This window comes from Xiphias gladius, chromosome 19 (genome assembly GCF_016859285.1).
Source record: "Xiphias gladius isolate SHS-SW01 ecotype Sanya breed wild chromosome 19, ASM1685928v1, whole genome shotgun sequence".
NCBI classification, from domain to species: domain Eukaryota; kingdom Metazoa; phylum Chordata; class Actinopteri; order Istiophoriformes; family Xiphiidae; genus Xiphias; species Xiphias gladius.
The window spans coordinates 9126666-9144140 of record NC_053418.1 but is presented as its reverse complement, the minus strand read 5'-3'; the positions used below and the strand labels follow the sequence as shown (position 1 = coordinate 9144140).

The 17475-nt window shown below is 39.6% G+C and overlaps 2 protein-coding genes across 5 annotated transcripts; both read left to right on the top strand.

The window, feature by feature from the left end:
• The first annotated feature begins 350 nt into the window (after positions 1 to 350).
• gp1bb (glycoprotein Ib platelet subunit beta) lies at positions 351 to 4162 on the top strand. 2 transcript variants are annotated; one of them, XM_040155896.1, is made up of 3 exons: positions 352 to 399; positions 539 to 583; positions 1658 to 4162. In XM_040155896.1, exon 3 carries the CDS (start codon positions 1670 to 1672, stop codon positions 2291 to 2293), a length of 624 nt encoding a protein of 207 aa, XP_040011830.1. In that variant the 5' UTR covers positions 352 to 399; positions 539 to 583; positions 1658 to 1669; the 3' UTR covers positions 2294 to 4162. The 2 variants fall into 2 exon arrangements, with proteins under 2 accessions (XP_040011831.1, XP_040011830.1); XM_040155897.1 differs by lacking the exon at positions 539 to 583 and having other exon boundaries at positions 351 to 399.
• Positions 4163 to 4416: 254 nt separating this feature from the next.
• dhx37 (DEAH (Asp-Glu-Ala-His) box polypeptide 37) lies at positions 4417 to 16465 on the top strand. Of its 3 annotated transcripts, none has more exons than XM_040156302.1 (27): positions 4417 to 4516; positions 4776 to 4891; positions 5601 to 5770; positions 6585 to 6697; positions 6802 to 7210; positions 7339 to 7487; positions 7630 to 7722; positions 7899 to 7995; positions 8736 to 8849; positions 8963 to 9179; positions 9935 to 10033; positions 10122 to 10192; positions 10344 to 10479; positions 10575 to 10651; positions 11256 to 11488; positions 11596 to 11707; positions 11799 to 11905; positions 12361 to 12549; positions 12761 to 12885; positions 13308 to 13424; positions 13513 to 13685; positions 13779 to 13893; positions 14618 to 14755; positions 14841 to 14935; positions 15666 to 15739; positions 15868 to 15965; positions 16069 to 16465. In XM_040156302.1, exons 2-27 carry the CDS (start codon positions 4789 to 4791, stop codon positions 16143 to 16145), a joined length of 3501 nt encoding a protein of 1166 aa, XP_040012236.1. In that variant the 5' UTR covers positions 4417 to 4516; positions 4776 to 4788; the 3' UTR covers positions 16146 to 16465. The 3 variants fall into 3 exon arrangements, with proteins under 3 accessions (XP_040012236.1, XP_040012237.1, XP_040012235.1); XM_040156303.1 differs by having other exon boundaries at positions 4423 to 4499; XM_040156301.1 differs by having other exon boundaries at positions 4428 to 4593.
• Positions 16466 to 17475: the final 1010 nt, after the last annotated feature.

Sequence of the window (17475 nt, the reverse complement as noted above, 5' to 3'; positions counted from 1 at the left end):
TGTGCTTGTCTAAAGACAAATTTCACCTTTTTGCATGTTTAGTTGACCTGCTTTGATCTGACTGAAAGACTGTCTAGGATACACTAGCAATTAATGTTTACAAGCTAAACACTGTCTCTGTTCCAAAACACAATTTTCTTTCCATAAAACGTTCTAGAAAATTATTAGGAAATTAAGGACCCCTGAATTAAAGACTTACTGAGATACTTTCATTGTCCTTGTGCATGTGTAATGGACATGAGTGTGCACAGGCATCTGTGTGCATTCATATTTGACAGTGGTCTTTATCAGTGAGTGCCAGCTGGCAGCAACACACACACACACACACACACACACAAACTATCTCTCAGAGCGACAGTAAGAAACACAGTCCTCTCCTGAAGACGCGCAGCACTGAAGGTAAATCACTCTCCTCTGACCTTATTAAGACTTTTCTGTTCAGCAGCTTTAACAGCATTACAACAAAATAACATTATTTACATTAAAACAGGATGAGCAATGACCTAATTTCTTGTTCTCAAAATATCCCGGCAATTAGAAAGCTGTCAAGTGGGTGTGCAGACTGCAGGGTCCGGACCTCAAGGTACTGACCTCACAAAACTGTGGACATTCATCAGACATGAAGGAAAGTAGAGAGCTTTTTGCTGTCAGTCTGTCAGTCACTGCTCTAACAAAACATCCAAAAGCCTTTTATATGTTTTAAAATGGAAAAATTATTAATTATAGTCTTTTTTGTTATGTGAACACATAATGGTTTGATAATACTATGTTTTGTGAAAGTGTTTGGTACTAAACTAGTGGTAAACAATATACCAGTTTTAGTTCATTCAGTAGTACATTACATGTAGTATCACATATTTATTTTTTTATAAAATCTGTATGAAAGTTGGCACGAATAATATATTAATTTAAGACGAATTTCCCAGTGTATAGTCACATACAAGGAAGGCACCGTGGTTGTACATTTTACAATGCACTGTACACAGAGTGACCAGAACAATTTAAAAATCTGCACAGTCCAATGCCCTTATAGACCTGTAATAACAGTCAACTACCACAATACTACAAAGTACAGCCTTACAACATACCACAGAGCTTTTCAATACCTCTCTGACATAAAATTAAAAACATGACTCTTGTTGAATTGCATTAATTTCTATTTTCCCGTAATTTTAGATCCAAACAGCTCTTGGAAACCAGATAAGATTTTATTAATCTCCACAAAGATAATTAAATAATGGGTATCATCATGTAATTCATCAGTGTTTAGGGAAAAGAAGGTCCAGTAGTAAGCTTTGCCATATTTATTTTTACTTGCATGCCAGTCGTCAGTTTGCAGTAAAAGGGTTTGTGTTTTTTGCAAATTGTGGATATGTTTTTACAAACTGTAACGTGAGGTTAAGCTCGCATATTCCTTCCAGTAACAGCTGAATGATTTTTTTGTTGAGGAATTAAATCGATGCTGTGCAGTGAAGAGCCAGACAGTAAATGTAGTAGTAGTTTCTGTGATGTTAGCGTGCCTACACCTTATTACGGTATCTGCCAAAAACAAATATTTCAGCCCTCAAGACATATAAAGAGCAGTGGCTGCTCACACACAGTGCAACTAATCTAAAGTGACTTAGATGAACCTCCTCTCCTCTCCTGTCTTTTCCAGTGATTGGTAACCATGAAGGGGCTTCTGTTCCTGTGCGCACTCTTCCTGTTTGGAGCTCAAAGGTCATCTGCATGCCCCAACCTGTGCTCCTGTCATGGTGATCAGGTGGATTGCAGCAGCAAGTCTCTCACCTCCTCCTCGCTGCCCACCAGTTTCCCTCAAGGGACCACCTGGCTCCGTCTCCACAGCAACCTGCTGACCACCCTCCCTAATGGGCTCCTGGATGATTTGACCTCGCTCCGCTCTGTCTCCCTTCATGGTAACCCCTGGGTGTGTGACTGTGGCATTCTCTACCTGCGAGCCTGGCTGCTGCGTCAGCCCGCCAGCCTAACATCACACCTGGGCATCAACTGCAGCTCCCCTCCCACCTTGAGAGGGCGGCTGGTGGTGTATTTAACCGAGGCGGAGGTCCTGGATTCCTGCCACTACTGGTACTGTGACCTGGCTTTGGCCTCACAGGTGTGTCTGTTTGTGTTTGTGGCGGTGCAGGCGGCTCTGCTGGTGGCTCTCATCTTGTTCCTGAAGAGGTTTGAGAGGCTGTCCAGAGAGGCGAGGAGAACCACAGAGGAGAGCCTAACAGCCGGGGAGGGTCTGACAGAGAACGAGTTCAAACCTTTGAAGGACAGCAGCATCTGAGATGGAAAGCGACTATCGGACACAAGAGAAGAAAAAAAGCTTTTTAATCATTTCCAGACTGACAGAGAGACACATAACAAATGCAGATGCTTCCTCACACGGCACAAGTGGAAGGACTTGATAAGCAAGAAAATAATGTAAATCATATGCTACATCACCAGATCCCAACCAATTGAGCACCTACAGAAGATTTGAACCCTGAAGATGATCTGGCAGCTTGTGATGGCCCAACACCTAACTAAGACACTTTATGTTGGTTCTTCCTTTAATTTCTCACCCATGTGTGTCACTCACATACCACTTGAGAATGGACTAAATTAAAATAAAAATTAAAAATGGTTCGCACTGTAGAATTTTGAGGCTGACACTGATGCCGTCCTTTGAGAGTAAGAATGTGTTGGACAATATTCATTTTATTCGGAAAAAAAGGAGCGGGGCTGTTAAATGCAGGAAAGAGTGAAAATAGGGGTTACTGATTAAGGAAGAGCGCCTAGCTTGAAACATATTGGAATCCAGAGTAGCTGCCAATCCCAGACTTCTGCGTTCTTCATGCCACTGCATGCCTGCATTTGTGCACAAACAGAGCGTATTAAATTTTCTCTTGTTTCTGCATTTGACAATTCCCCTCCTTTTTTCAGTGATAACGTTTTTTTTTTTTTTGTGTTATCACTTATTCGCTTTGGAAACCCTTTTCCTCTGTTTCCTGTGAAGTATTAAATATACATTAGCGAGCAGAATAAGGATAAGGATCCCTTCAGTTTGGTTAATAAAAGGTTGTGTCCGAAATATATGGTGAGCGGTAAAATTTACAGTTGAAAAATACAGTTGTCAGTAGTCTGTGGTGAACAAACTGTTTGGTATTTCTAAATTACCATAAATAGCTTTGGCATTTCAGAACTGCAGTTTCTTTTTATTTATCAGCCAACATGTACTGTACGTCAGTTCCAATGGGCCTATATCATGACCTAATATCAGTTGATAATATTTACAATTGTTAGGGCCTGTAGTCTAGTCACGTCAGTTCAATTTTATTTATATAGCCCAATATCACAAGTCACAAATTTGCCTCAGGGGGCTTTTACAATCTGTACATCACCCTCTGTTCTTAGATTTTAGAATCAGATAATGAAATACCCCCCCCCCCCAAAAAAAAAAAAAAATCCTCTACAAGGGAGAAAGGGGAAGATCCCTCTTTTCTTAGACATGCAATAGATGTCATGTATACAAGATAGAGCAACGTAGTAAATCTACATACGGTCAATAAAAGCTACACACTTGTACTCACTCCCAATTCATTTATTTTTATTAACATGTCAAATATGTGATACCACATGTTCATGCCACATGATGATCACCGGAAGAAGCAAGATAGACCCTTTCTACCTTGACCAAAACCCATGTGGCTGAAATGTCAATTTTCCGCTTTCTTTCTTCAAAGGCTTATGTGGTTGAAAAACTGATAAATAATAATGGATGTATCTGTTAAAAACTTTGGACTCCATTTTTTTCTGTACCCCTAATTAGCACTTTGAGATGCTTTATTTGTGGATGTATGCAAATAAAAACAATCTTAACTGAAGAGAGAATGAGAATTGGTTATGTCTGAAGTACTTTATTATATTGTGATATCTGGAAATTTTGTATGTTTTTCTCATGGCGTTATATTTCAAAGTTGAGTTCAGATGTAGTAATTTTCCATTTTCTATTCATATATCGTGCAATTTCTTGATCAGAAAAAAAATCACAAATTATTTTGATTGTACAATGTTTATGTTAGTCCCACGTACAATTTTAGATATTTATTTTGGAACTGCATTCTGATCTTTTAAACACAAAACAAATGTGAAAGGTTTCATTAAAATTTACTCAAAGTGCATGGTAATAATGTATATTTCTTTGTTAATAAACTTTCTTAATCGATTTCATTGCATTATGGACTAGATCAATAAAGACATTTAATGGAAAAGCACTTTTTTCTCAAATTTATTTTTGATGGAAATATTAATTGACAGATATTTTCAGCAGGTCCACAGCGTACAAAACACATTTGTCCATAAATTAGGATTAACAGACAATGCAGTGTATATAAAACACCAAACACCCGTTGGTAAGTGTGAGGGTTATTTTTTTCTCATGTGTTTTTGTTGCGGAACCTTTCTTCGAACACAAGGTTTGAGCTGCGGACAGTATTGACTGATGGACTCGTGTATGTTTACACGTGATGTATGTGCAGGGCTGAAATTTCAAACTTGGAGTGTTTAGATCTCAAATGTTGTTGTTTGACCTGGTAAAATAAAAAGGTTTGTATTTTATGATATTCATTACGATTTATTCGGTTGTGTAAATTACGTTAAACACCACAATGGTTAAGGTAAAGTTAGCTAGTTAGCTCGTTGTTTGTCTGGCAAGGTGTCAGTTTTTTTCGTGATGCTTAACATTACAAGTTGTCACGTACGTGGTTGTTTTATTTATTAATTTCTAGACGTCAATTTAAAATGGGAAAACTAAGGAAGAAACACAACTGGAAGGGGAGACAGCAGAGGGACCCTCAACAACCAGCAGATGAAGAAAAGACAGACATTGTGGTGGAACTGCAGGGTAAGACTTTATCCATAAACTGGTCCAATTGTCTGTCTGTCGCTGCTTTTTTGCATCACCTGTTGTTGTGGAAGTGTGTTAGACAGCCTGGGGAAAGTCCTAACCCTGTTTGACATCCCCTTTCAGATTCCTGAAACCTGTATTTTATTTGTGAAAACAAAAAAGGGCGATTTCACAGTTGTTTTTATTTCCACATCTACACCACATCAAACCAGGTCTAGATCAAAAACCATTACACTTAGACCCATCAAATCTGGACTAGATTACCATGGGGGAGTGTAGAGACTGTTTAAAACATAGTTTCAGACTTGTGTAGCCCTTTGTTCTGTTTGTTAAAAATTTCAGTTTTTTTTTTTTTTCCACATCTAAACCACATCACACTGGGTCTAGATCAAAAACCTTTACACCTAGACTTGTAAAATCTGGCTAGATTAACAGAGAGAGTGCAAAGCCTGTTTAATACACAGTTTCAGATTTTTGAAACCTTTATTTTATTTGTGAAAACATATTTTAAAAAAGGAAACATCAGACAGGGGTTTTCAAAATAGACCTGGTTTATTGTTGTCTGGAAGGAATAAGAGTGAAATTGCCATTTTTTGTTTTAATAAAGATAATAAAGGTTTCACAAAGCTGAAAGTGGTTTTAAAACCGTGTTAATGCTCTAACTAGGATGTCTAACAGCCTTCATTGTATGCTATGTTTTCATCAGATGGAGACAGGCTAAAAGGTGTAGATGAGAGCAACGCTTTGGTCCTCCCAGCCAACAAAGCCAAGAAGAAGAAAGCCTCAGTGACACCATTTTCAACCAAAAAGCCCCTCACCAAGAAGCAGAGGAAAGAGCTGCAGAAAGTGCTGGAGCGCAAGGAGAAGAAAGCTCAGGTGAGAGTCAGTTTGATGTTGCAGGTTCAGACAAAACTGTGTGGCTTTAAGAAGAAAGGTATTTCTCTATGTAGGTTTTACAAACAATCATTTTAGCCAGGGTAACACAACTTTGATCCAGTATATATGTAAAATTATAACCACAATAATGTTTTTATTAGTGCTGAAACTGTTATTTGATTGTTTAGTTGATCAACAAAAGTAAGTAATTTATCAAGCAAAAACACCAAGCATTCTTTAGTTTGAGTAATGTTATCGTATCAGAGACTGTCTGAAACTATGCTAAAAGTCGGCATTGATGGTCTGGTCAGGTTTGTAGTCTTGATTTTTTTTTTGATCAGATAGTTAGTGATTTAGGTAAAGATTTTGACAATTTTAGACTTTTTAGACAGAGTTTTTGTAAAGCTACTTGTGCTCTGTACTCTGTAGTTTTTTTTGTAGAGAAACATGTCCTTTTAATATTTTTTTGGGGCATTTTTATATCTTTATTTTAGACAATAAAGAGGTGAAAATAAATGAGGAAGAGAGAGAGAAACTAAGATAAGTATTGTTTGGTATCAGCACTGAAACTCAAGTGTCATTTTTGGTGCTATTACTGAAAACGTCTATACGAGACCAAACCCTAGAAACAAGATTGCACGATTTTTTTTTTCCCTACTCAGTTATTCACTGTAACTCACTCTGCGTAAGTTGATCAGATATACTTGAAATAAAATGTTAAACATTTTGCAACTCTACCAACGAGAGTCTGGGCAAATTTAATATAAGACCAGATCACAGCCAACTTATGTGTCACACTGTCTGTCCCATCCAGAGAGCAGACATCCTGACCAAACTGGCTGAGGTGCAGCTTCCAGAGTCTGAACTGAAACTGCTGTACACCACGTCCAAACTGGGAACAGGAGACAAACTTTACCAGACCAAAGAGTAAGTGAAAAATTTGCAGCATATTAGCTAAGATGCACATAAAAGCAGGAGGAAGATGTGGTGAAGGTGGAGTCGGTGGTTTCATACTTTTGGGTATTTTTCAGTTCATTGGATGAAATAAAAGATGGAGACTCGTGTCCAAAGATCAGCAGCCTCTGTGGAGTAAACCGGAAAAGAAAATGGGAAGCAGAGGAGGAAGATGAAGAAACACAAAAGGCAGAAGAAAGTAGTGACCTGGACACTTCCTCTGATGATGATGATGATGATGAGGAGGAGGAGGAGCAGGTGGAAAAGGATGAAGAAGTGAATAAAACCACAGAGATGGGTGAAGCTAAGGAAACCACCTATCCCTGTCAGGAGACAGAGGACAAACGGGGAGTGAAAAAAGAACAACAGAAAACAGAACAAGATGGAAAGAGTGAGAAAAAGGTTTCAGATGAGGAGAAAACCCAAAACAAGAAGCTGTCGCAGCCGGCAGTCTTTATTCCTGTTGACAGATCAACAGAAATACAGGTGTGTGCTCACTCAGTGTGTGTCTGAGAGTGTATATCAAGAAATTTGGAAACTACAGGTGTTCCATTCATATAGGCGTGTTTTTTTTGTGTAATTTGCTTGAAGCGTACTTCAATCTTTTACTGTAGGAGGCTCGTCTGAAGCTTCCCGTGCTGGCAGAGGAGCAGGTCATCATGGAGGCAGTGAGGGAAAACCCCTATGTCATCATCTGTGGAGAGACAGGAAGTGGGAAGACCACTCAAGTGCCTCAGTTTCTGTATGAAGCCGGCTATTCCAGGTAGTTTATCCTCTTTATCACACAGTCCTTAAATGTATCACTGGATGTTTACCAAGAAAAAAAGGCCTATATGTGGATATACACTCATTTTTGCTTGATTGCATGTGATCACAATCCTTTTTATGGTGCTTGTTTGCCGCAGCGGCAGTGGGATTATTGGCATCACAGAGCCGAGACGAGTTGCAGCTGTCAGCATGTCTCACAGAGTGGCCAAAGAGATGAACTTGTCCACGCGGTAAGAAACATACTGTAGCTTTTCGAAACACATGTCAAGGAAAATCTATCCCATAGACTTCGAGAATATAATGTAAAACCTCTTCATGACAAATGTGGTAAACGAAATATTTCTCATAACATATTGTAAATATGTATATATGGTCAATCCTTTTGGTATGTTCTGTCTGGGCTCAGGGTGGTGTCTTACCAGATTCGATATGAGGGGAATGTGACCAGTGAGACCAAAATCAAGTTCATGACAGACGGTGTTCTACTGAAGGAGATCCAGAAGGTACCATCTTTAGTGCCCATCGAGTTATTTAAAGAAAACACTTTAAACATGACAGATTATTAGACTAGATTCAGGTAACTACTGTTTTCCTGCATTTCTCTACAGAGAAAGATGAAAATAGAGTGTTGAACGAAATTCATGTCTAGTTTGTGTATCTACGATTTCCCAATATTTCCAAGTGTAATTTCCAGAAACAAAATTGCCTTATATTTTCACAGATATGCTACATTTTAATGAAAAATGTTAAGGCTACGCATGCACATCTTTATTCCACAGCACTAGTATCTTAACCAAAACCATGACATTTTTTTACCTTTGACATTTGACAGAACTAAAAAGGGTTTTTAGGTGGTTCCTGTGAGTGCTCTTTTTATTGTAAATTCAAAATAATGAAAAAAAAACAAATTGTGACACAAGTCCCTGCTGCCGTATGCAGTTGTAAGAGATACCATATTTATATTTCATGCTGAACCCATTTTAATGTTTGAAGAATTATGTGAAAGATCAAACAACCTCATGACAGGATAGAGAGACAGTATTTTACTAGTATTTGGCTAACTAGTTTAACTAAGTTAGGTTTTTCAGTATAAATATGAACAATTGGATAGTAAGATGATCATAACTGAAAAAAAAAATTTCACAACAATAATAGGCTTGTTTATGATACACAGTACATTGAATCTGTATGAGTCTTTTAACTGCTTTGTTATCTCTGTAATTCTTTCTGTCCTGTGTCTTAGGATTTCCTGCTCCAGAAATACAGTGTGATAATCATAGATGAAGCACATGAGAGGAGTGTGTACACAGACATCCTCATCGGACTGTTGTCGCGAATCGTCCCACTCAGAAACAAGGTAAACCCCTTTTCGTGCTCAGAATCTCTGATGCCTGATTCACAGAGAAAGCATTATTTTTTATCAACATTAACCTGTTGTTTCACATTGGCATGCCCACCATCGCTCGGCAGAAAGGTATGCCCATGAAGCTGCTGGTCATGTCAGCTACTCTGCGGGTTGAAGACTTCACAGACAACCAGAAGCTGTTTCAGAGGCCTCCACCCGTCATCCAGGTGGACGCCCGCCAGTTCCCAGTCACCATCCATTTCAACAAACGCACCCCACTGGAGGATTATGCTGGAGAGGTTTTTCACAAGACCTGCAAGATCCACCGGATGCTGCCTCCAGGTGCACATACACAGAGTCACATTTAAGAGATGTAGTAGTTTTTAGCATTAAGATTTGTTTACTACAAAACTAAATTGACCTATGGGGGTTAAATCAAAGATCATCTAATCAGTCAAAGAACATCTGTAGATAACAAATCTGTCTGCTTCTCCTTTCTTATATGTTATATGGTCAAAAATGTTTTTTGTTTTTTTTTTCTAGCATGAGCATAAATTATCTAAGTAACTAATTTAAGTCTTAACATACACAAGTTTTATATCTGAATAAACAATTCCAATTAATAATAAATCGAATCTTCATCATTTTACTAAGTATAATAACAAGCTTATTTGATTATTTATAGTCAGTTTTGGCTCTTACTTGACCTATAGAAATATGGACTCTCATTTATTTGTGATATTTATGTTTAAGTCAAATGCAGAATCCTCTGAAGGTCTGATAACAATAAGGACGGTTAATTTTTTTTTTTCTTGAGAGGCAGAGGAGACAGGAAAATATTTTAAATTCATCAGATTAAAGAAAGAAGGAAGAATCCTGCAACTCACTGGATCAGTACCTGTGTTTGTTGACTTATTTTGGTGGGATACATGAAGAATTGCAAATTGTCAAAGTTTATATTTATCAGTGTAGTTTTTCTTAATGCGAATTCAACATGTATACAGTATAATTTGCAGTAAGTAGCCTGGACAAACTGCAGTTTTGGAGTTTAACTTTCACACTCACTACGACCCTGGTACCATGTCTATGTACTTCAGGTGGTATCCTGGTGTTTCTGACTGGTCAGGCAGAGGTTCACAGTCTGTGCAGAAAACTGAGAAAAGCTTTCCCCTTCAGGAAGGGTAACCCGCTCACTGGTGAGTGTAATACACACCTGTTTGGCCCTACACACACTGATATATCTCTGGGCAGAGGTTTTGTATATTTACTTGTTTTTGTGTCCAGGTGAAGATGAAGAAGCTGACACCTCAGAGGCGATGAGGAAGTTTAAAAAGGCCAAACAGAAGAAGACCGTCGTAAGTCTACATTTAGTAAAATGCCCCTAGAAGCCTCTGTAGCTTAAAGGACCCTTTTTAGTGTGTGTTTTTGACATGTAATTTAAGCTGACTACATCCTTGATAGATATTCCTTGTGTGCATATTTTAAGAGAGTTATATCTGTCTCCAGTCTCTGCCCCGGATCGACTTGGATAACTACTCTGCCCTGCCAGTTGATGAAGGCGACGAGGACAGAGAGGCGGGGATCGGAGACGAGGAGGATGAAGGCTCTGACCTAGACATCGGAGATGATCCCGGCAATGCAGGCAAGCTGCTCCAGATCAGTAATTTTTCAAATCCAGTTTTATATATTTCCCATGAGTGTCCTTTAAAAATTCTGCTCCGTGTTTTGTCTCTTTAGAGGAGAAGGCTGACCCATCCATTCCTCTCTATGTCCTCCCGCTGTACTCTTTGTTGGCCCCAGAGCAGCAGGCGAAGGTAAGATTTGGTTCAACCAAAGAGTGACGTTTACATGATGGATTTTTTCAGTTTGAGTATTGAAACAATTTTTATTTTTCAATAAATAAGCAACAGTTAGAGAAAAAATAAAGACAACTTTGTGTAACAAATATTGTTTAATTCTCTTAATCTCGGGATTTCCTGGGGGTCCGCATACCCAGGCTGTGAACCATGGGTTGTAGATGTATTAAAATGACGTCCTAGTAACAATTGCTTGCACAATTACGGATGAGTTTTTAGCTCTGTGGAGATAATGCTGTTTACATTGTTTTTAAAAATAGATCGATGTTATGGTATGAAAAACTACCAAACAACATATAAACTTTTCACTGTTGTTTTGTCACTGCTACTACTAGCTACTCGTCATTACTTACACAAGCTTCTATGTATATTGATAGTAAAAGATGCGCCCATCAGTCAGGGCTACAACCACCAGTTGTTTTCATTAGTGATGTATCAGCTGGAACCAGTTGGGACAGGCAAGTTGCAAATTTTGAAATACTTACAATATTGTGTGTGTGTGTGTGTGTGTGTGTGTGTGTGTCCCCGTGCGTGTGTGCGTGCGCGTGCGTCTTGACTGTAGGTGTTCAGGCCTCCCCCTCCTGGTACTCGTCTGTGTGTCATAGCCACAAATGTGGCCGAGACATCTCTGACCATCCCTGGCATCAAGTACGTGGTTGACTGCGGTCGAGTTAAGAAACGTTTCTACGACCGAGTGACCGGGGTGTCGTCCTTTAAAGTCACATGGACCTCACAGGCCTCCGCCAATCAGAGGGCAGGTAGAGCAGGAAGAACAGAGCCGGGACACTGCTACAGGTCGGGATTTTGAAACTGTAACAATTACTTATTACACAGAGGTTTTCTTTACTCGAGGGGGGAAAATTACAAATGTTTGTCTCCCATTTTCGATGAATTTTCTGCAGGTTGTACTCGTCTGCAGTGTTTGGAGACTTCAGTTTGTTCTCAGAGGCAGAGATCACTCGCAGGCCGGTGGAAGACCTTGTTTTACAGATGAAGGACCTCAACATAGATAAGGTCAGTAAAAAGTGATCTTATCAACTCAAACTTACCAGCACGTTTCTAAATGGATTGCTGCTGTATAAATAATACTATTCCATTTGTGCAGGTGGTCAATTTTCCCTTTCCCACGTCTCCCTCTAACGAGGCTCTTGTTGCAGCAGAGCAGCTACTAGTCTCGTTGGGAGCTCTGGAAGAGCCGCCTCGCACTGGAAGGTAACTGTCTGTCGCTGGGTCTTCCATTTTTTTACATGCCGTGACCAAGGATTACATAGCTAATTATTAAAACCGGAGCGATGAGGGATATTTGTCTGGTTATTACGGAGAAGCAAAGTCATATCATGAAACAAAGGGGTTATTCTAATATGAAATTATTTGAAAGAATATCCACTTAATCAATAGTAGGCACTTACAGAGCTCACTAAGATTGTTGCCCTTTTATGTAGATATTATGATTGACAATTCGTCAGACCAATGAGAATACCAGAAATGGGGGTTATTAGATTCCTGTTATTACACAGGGAAGTCAGATCTTGTTCCATTGCTACCCGTTATAGTTGTTTCCTTAAATCCTAGTCAAAAAATTTTGACTACCTCGTGCTTACAAAAATTGAGCTACTTATTAGTCATATCAAGTGTCCATACTTGTAAACTTACTCTTTTATTATCAGCGTAAAAGAAATGGAGCGAGCGAGGCTGAGCTGTCCCATCACCCCCCTTGGCAGAGCAATGGCTTCATTCCCTGTGGCACCACGTTATGCTAAAATGTTAGCGCTGGGGAAGCAGCAGGACTGCCTGCCATACGTCATCGCTGTGGTAGCAGCCATGACAGTCCGGGAGATCTTCGAAGACCTTGACAGGTGAGGATTAATGCTTGCTCTAATGATATCTGTTTATAGATCAACATTTTAAAAACTGGAATAGGGGCTTCAAAGGCTTTGCTTGTAGATATTTAATGCTTCAGAAGTGCATAGATTAACTGACGCAAATATGAAATGAACTTAAAAATGACTCAGTGGTTTTCTCATTCAGCATACTTCATTTTGTTTTTATGTTTTCGTCTCCACTCAGACCTGCAGGTAGTGAAGATGAGAGCTCCAAGCTCACCCAGCGTCGAGCTCGGCTGACCCAAATGAGGAGATTGTGGGCTGGCCAAGGAGCCTCACTGCTACTGGGGGACCTCATGGTCATGCTGGGTAAACCCACTTTTGTTCAGATTTGACTGAACTATATTGTACTGTAGACTGTAAAAATCTATATTAGGTTATATGTTGACCGTTAAAGGCCCAAATGGCATGGCTTCAGAATCAAAATTTTCTTCCAGGTTTCAGCATGAAGAAGGATTTCGTGGTGAGACTTAACATCAGCAGGCTCTTGATTTAAATAAATCAACTGAGACTTGACTTATAAAGGGTTGATCACGGCGCATAGAAGTCTTTGATCACGTTTCATTTGACAGAAGTTGCACCCCTGGGTGGAAGATGCATTAATAAAAAAATGTTGACATCTCAAAGGAAGATTATATGCAAAGCAGTACAAAAAGCAGTTGTTATTATACAGAGTGTTTTATATTATGTTAATGAGGTTTTACCATATTTCTGTGTACATGTGACTGCAGGTGCTGTTGGTGCTTGTGAATTTGCTGGCTGTACTCCCAGGTTTTGTGAGGAGAATGGCCTGAGGTATAAAGCCATGATTGAGATCCGGAGGCTTAGAGGACAACTTACCAACGCAGGTACTCACATGCAAGAAATACAGAAAACCCTCACGCATATCTTCTGCAGAAACACAACAGGAAAATAATTTGTGCTCTCTCCTACCAGTGAATGCAGTGTGCCCAGAGGTGGGAGTGTTTGTGGATCCCAAGATGGTTCCACCGACAGAGCACCAGGTGGTTTGCTTGCGGCAGATTGTTTTGGCTGGACTGGGAGACCATATTGCACGGCGTGTGCAGGCAGAAGATATACTGGACCCAAAATGGAAGAATGGATACAAGGCAAGTTGCACTGAATACTGTAATTGTTATTTAGGAGATTTTACTGTGCTATCTCTCTCCTTCAGCTCCTCACCATTATCTGTTTTTGTTCAGACGCCTCTTATGGACGACCCAGTGTTCGTTCATCCCACATCTGCACTGTTCAAAACTCTGCCGGAGTTTGTCGTCTACCAGGAGATCATGGAGACCACCAAGATGTACATGAGAGGTAAATCATCACGGAGGAAAAGCCAGTAAGGTCACTGGTGTCCAATAGTCACAGTGCCCTCTTAGTTTTGAGTTAGAGAGCTGCCAAATGTGAAAAACAGGGGCGTATTTATCCTTCACGGCATATCCAGTAGGCTGCTTGATTCTCACATGGAATTATGTGTGAGAATTTATAATAGTTTTCGGATGTGCAGTGGCAAGTTGAGGTTTAATGGCATAGTTAAGGTGTGACACAGATTCCAGCAAGGCTGACATTTAGTATGGCATCCCCTTTCGTGCCCTCACTCACTGCACATTGACTGAAAAAATACCTACAAGTTCATATGTCTGTGAAGATTCTCAGTCATCCAGGTCATGGTTACTGCTGGTCATGGAGTCCCAGATATTCAACCTCTGTAGGGTCGTTATCAAGGCCGAGTCCAGAATTTCCGAGGGTATCGAGTCCGATGTCTCTCGCAAATAAAAGTCTGTAAATCTGCTTGGACAAAAGATGCCCCTCATAACTCCAGAACTTGCTTGAGATTCATCACATTTTTAAGTTCTCTTCAGTATCAAAGTAATCCAGTGACAGTTGTATAATATAATATAATGTAATATAATATCATATCATATATGATGCCACCAAATTTCAGGACTATAACTATTGTATTGTTGCCACTGTTATTGAAACTACATCTGCAGGCTGGCTTCACCTTTTGAAAAGTCTTCCTTACTGTTTCTCTCAGGTGTATCAGCAGTAGAAGCGGAGTGGGTCCCCCAGCTTTTGCCTCAGTACTGTCATTTCGGCCCCCCTCTGGAGTCACCATTACCGTGGTTCTGCTCGTCCGCCGGCACCGTCAGATGTCACCGTTCAAGCACCTTCTGTAAGTTCTCGGCAGCTGAGCACCAGAGCTGCGTTTGTGTTGAAAGGTGTCTACATTTGAGGAATTCCTATGTCTTCTACCACAGTCCGTGTGGCTTGGCAGCTGCCAGCAGTGGAGATGGAGTATCCAGACGGCCTGGAGCGCTACAAACTGTTTGCCAAGTTTCTTCTTGAGGGACAGGTACTGCAGGAAAACCCGAAAGTTCCCCATCTCTGTCAAGTCTTCACTGAAGTTTCAACTGGGCATAAAAACTTGAACCTGACCATTCTGTCCAATCCTAAACGCTCCTACCACTTCTAGAGCTCAAAATAAGTCTGATAATCCTGAAAAGTATTTGTAGCCTTATCAACTATTGATCCCGCTCCTTTTATTGTTTATTTGGGTCCCCAGTAGTTCTTACTTTGGTAAAAACTACTCTTTCTGAAGTTCATTTTAAAAAATACAGTATATCAACAAATATTTACACTTACACTCCATGCCCTAAATAACACAGTTAAACTATCATCACTACACCCAACTCGGTAAAATTATAACAAAACCAAACATATGACATACAAAGGTAGCCATCAGTATTAATCAGAGTAGTCCAAAAAGTTATTCATAATTCAAAAACTTCAAATTAAGTTAAAATTCTTAACATTTCCACACCTTCAGACAAGTTTTTGTCTAAATAAAACCTAATATACTGACGTGTTGTTCTATCTGCATTGTTCTCTTTGTGCCAAGCCGAAAAATATGCACTCAAGATAAATATAAATAGGAAAAAGAACATAAAATCCTCAAATCTGTATCTGAAATTCAGACCTGGTCCAAAACTTTACAGAGATGGAAAAATGATGCCTGCACCTGACCAAATCTGACAGGAACACTTAGGTCTTGCAAAGTAATGTTTGCTGTGTCTGGTTTGCAGGTTTGTCCTAAACTAAAGAAACACAGTGGTCACCTTCTCTCAAACCCCTCTGTCATGTTGAAAACTTGGGCAAAGTAAGTTGGTGCTCTCACATGCACGCCGCTCTTCTGTCTTTCAGGCATTTCACCTTTTTTGCGACCTATCAGATGGACTCTTTACAAGGAGGGATTTTTCACTTACTATTGTGTCTTTGCTGTTTTAGACTGCAGCCCAGGACGGAGGCTGTGCTGGGACCGCTGGTGTCAAAGAGAGTTGACTGCAGAGATGCCCTCCTCTCCGTCTGGAAGACTGAAGATAAATGTAAATGTGATTTAATGTGCTTGGTATCACTTCTCTGAGTCTGATTTGACAGACCTTCTTGTCATCTAATCATGTTGTTTTCTCATGTATTTTTCTCCTACAGTTCTGTTGTCCGGATACTGTCAGTGGCTTCCTGAATCCATGCATCAAGAAGTAGCCAAAAGCTGGCCTCCTATATAAAGGCTTGCATTTGAAAAGCAGAAATCATATTATGGACTTTTGATCAGAGACTGACATTGACCTGCAGATGGCCAGAACCCCCTTCTTCACTGTAGAAGGGCTTCTTCAGACTCTAATTCTTTAAAATGTTCTCTCAAAGTGCAACATTGCCTTTTCACCATTTTGTATTTTACACACTGTATCTATGATTTGTACAGTTTTGTCAAGAAGACAGTATTTCAACTAGAGCTCTGTGATGACTTTTAACTTATCAGTGTGCTGCTGTCAGTTATATGTGTCTGATTTAGTCTTCATAAGACTTATTAAAACTGTGTGGCTCAGTACAGCTGCTGTGTGATGTACTTTCCGTGAGCTCTGGTTGAAAAATATTAAAGGGCAGCTGCACCAATTTTACACACAAAAGGTCAATGTATTACTCGTGGAGAGCACTACTCAACCAGTGAAAACAGTTGTAAAATGTCTTCTGTGGCTTTTGGGGGAGCTTTGTCTACTCTGAAAACACAATCCTCATGATCTCGGAAGGGTTACCTCTGCTTGTAGACGTAAATTGTTTAACTGAAAGCCTGTGTTACAAATACCTTGACATTTACCAGGAGATGGTTTTGGTTGCGATTGAAAGTTAAATTCTTGACTTAGAAACAGCAGCTGACAAAACAAAGTCACCACGAGGTCCATCATGTAGGCTTTTGGTTGTTTCACATGATCTTCCTCTACAGATGGTTTTTGGCTGGTTTTCTGAACACTTTAAAGATTCTACATCCATGTTTGATTGAAAGTTAATTCCTGACCTTGGAAACAGCTGTAAGTTCCAAAGATAACTACTAACCTTGGACCTTGTGGTGAGATGTCAAATGGTATTGGGCAGAGCTTGATTCATGCAAGGGACTAAAAGTCAAAATATCTCATCTTCTGTCCTCCAAGAGAAAGATTGCCTGCCTATTTTTGACTATTTTTACATTGTGTGTGCATGAGTGTATGTACACACACACACTTTATAGATAGAGAGAGAAATATAGATATATCTATAGATATAGAGATAGATATATATATAGTACTTTGCAAAAGATAATGACACTATAAGTAAAGTTAGGATGCTTTCAAAAATAATACCGTGAATAGTTTTTATTTATCAATTAACTTCATACAAAATGCAGTAAAGAGAAACAAAACAAACCAATGTGTGGTGTTACCACTCTGGGCCTTTAAAACAGCACAAATTTTCCTGGTTACATTTTTGTAGAGTTTTTCAAGACAGGTTGTTCCAAACATCTTGGAGAACATTTTTATTAAAAATGAGAAAATTACTATTTCAAAGGGCTGCTGTGATTGG

Bases quoted from the DNA above. Each gene is read 5' to 3' on its own strand.
- gp1bb (XM_040155897.1), top strand. From the start codon at position 1,670: ATGAAGGGGCTTCTGTTCCTGTGCGCACTCTTCCTGTTTGGAGCTCAA.
- dhx37 (XM_040156302.1), top strand. From the start codon at position 4,789: ATGGGAAAACTAAGGAAGAAACACAACTGGAAGGGGAGACAGCAGAGG. The intron at 11,708-11,798 runs GTCAGTAAAAAG...CCATTTGTGCAG, and splicing joins AGGACCTCAACATAGATAAG to GTGGTCAATTTTCCCTTTCC. The intron at 11,906-12,360 runs GTAACTGTCTGT...TTTTATTATCAG, and splicing joins GAGCCGCCTCGCACTGGAAG to CGTAAAAGAAATGGAGCGAG.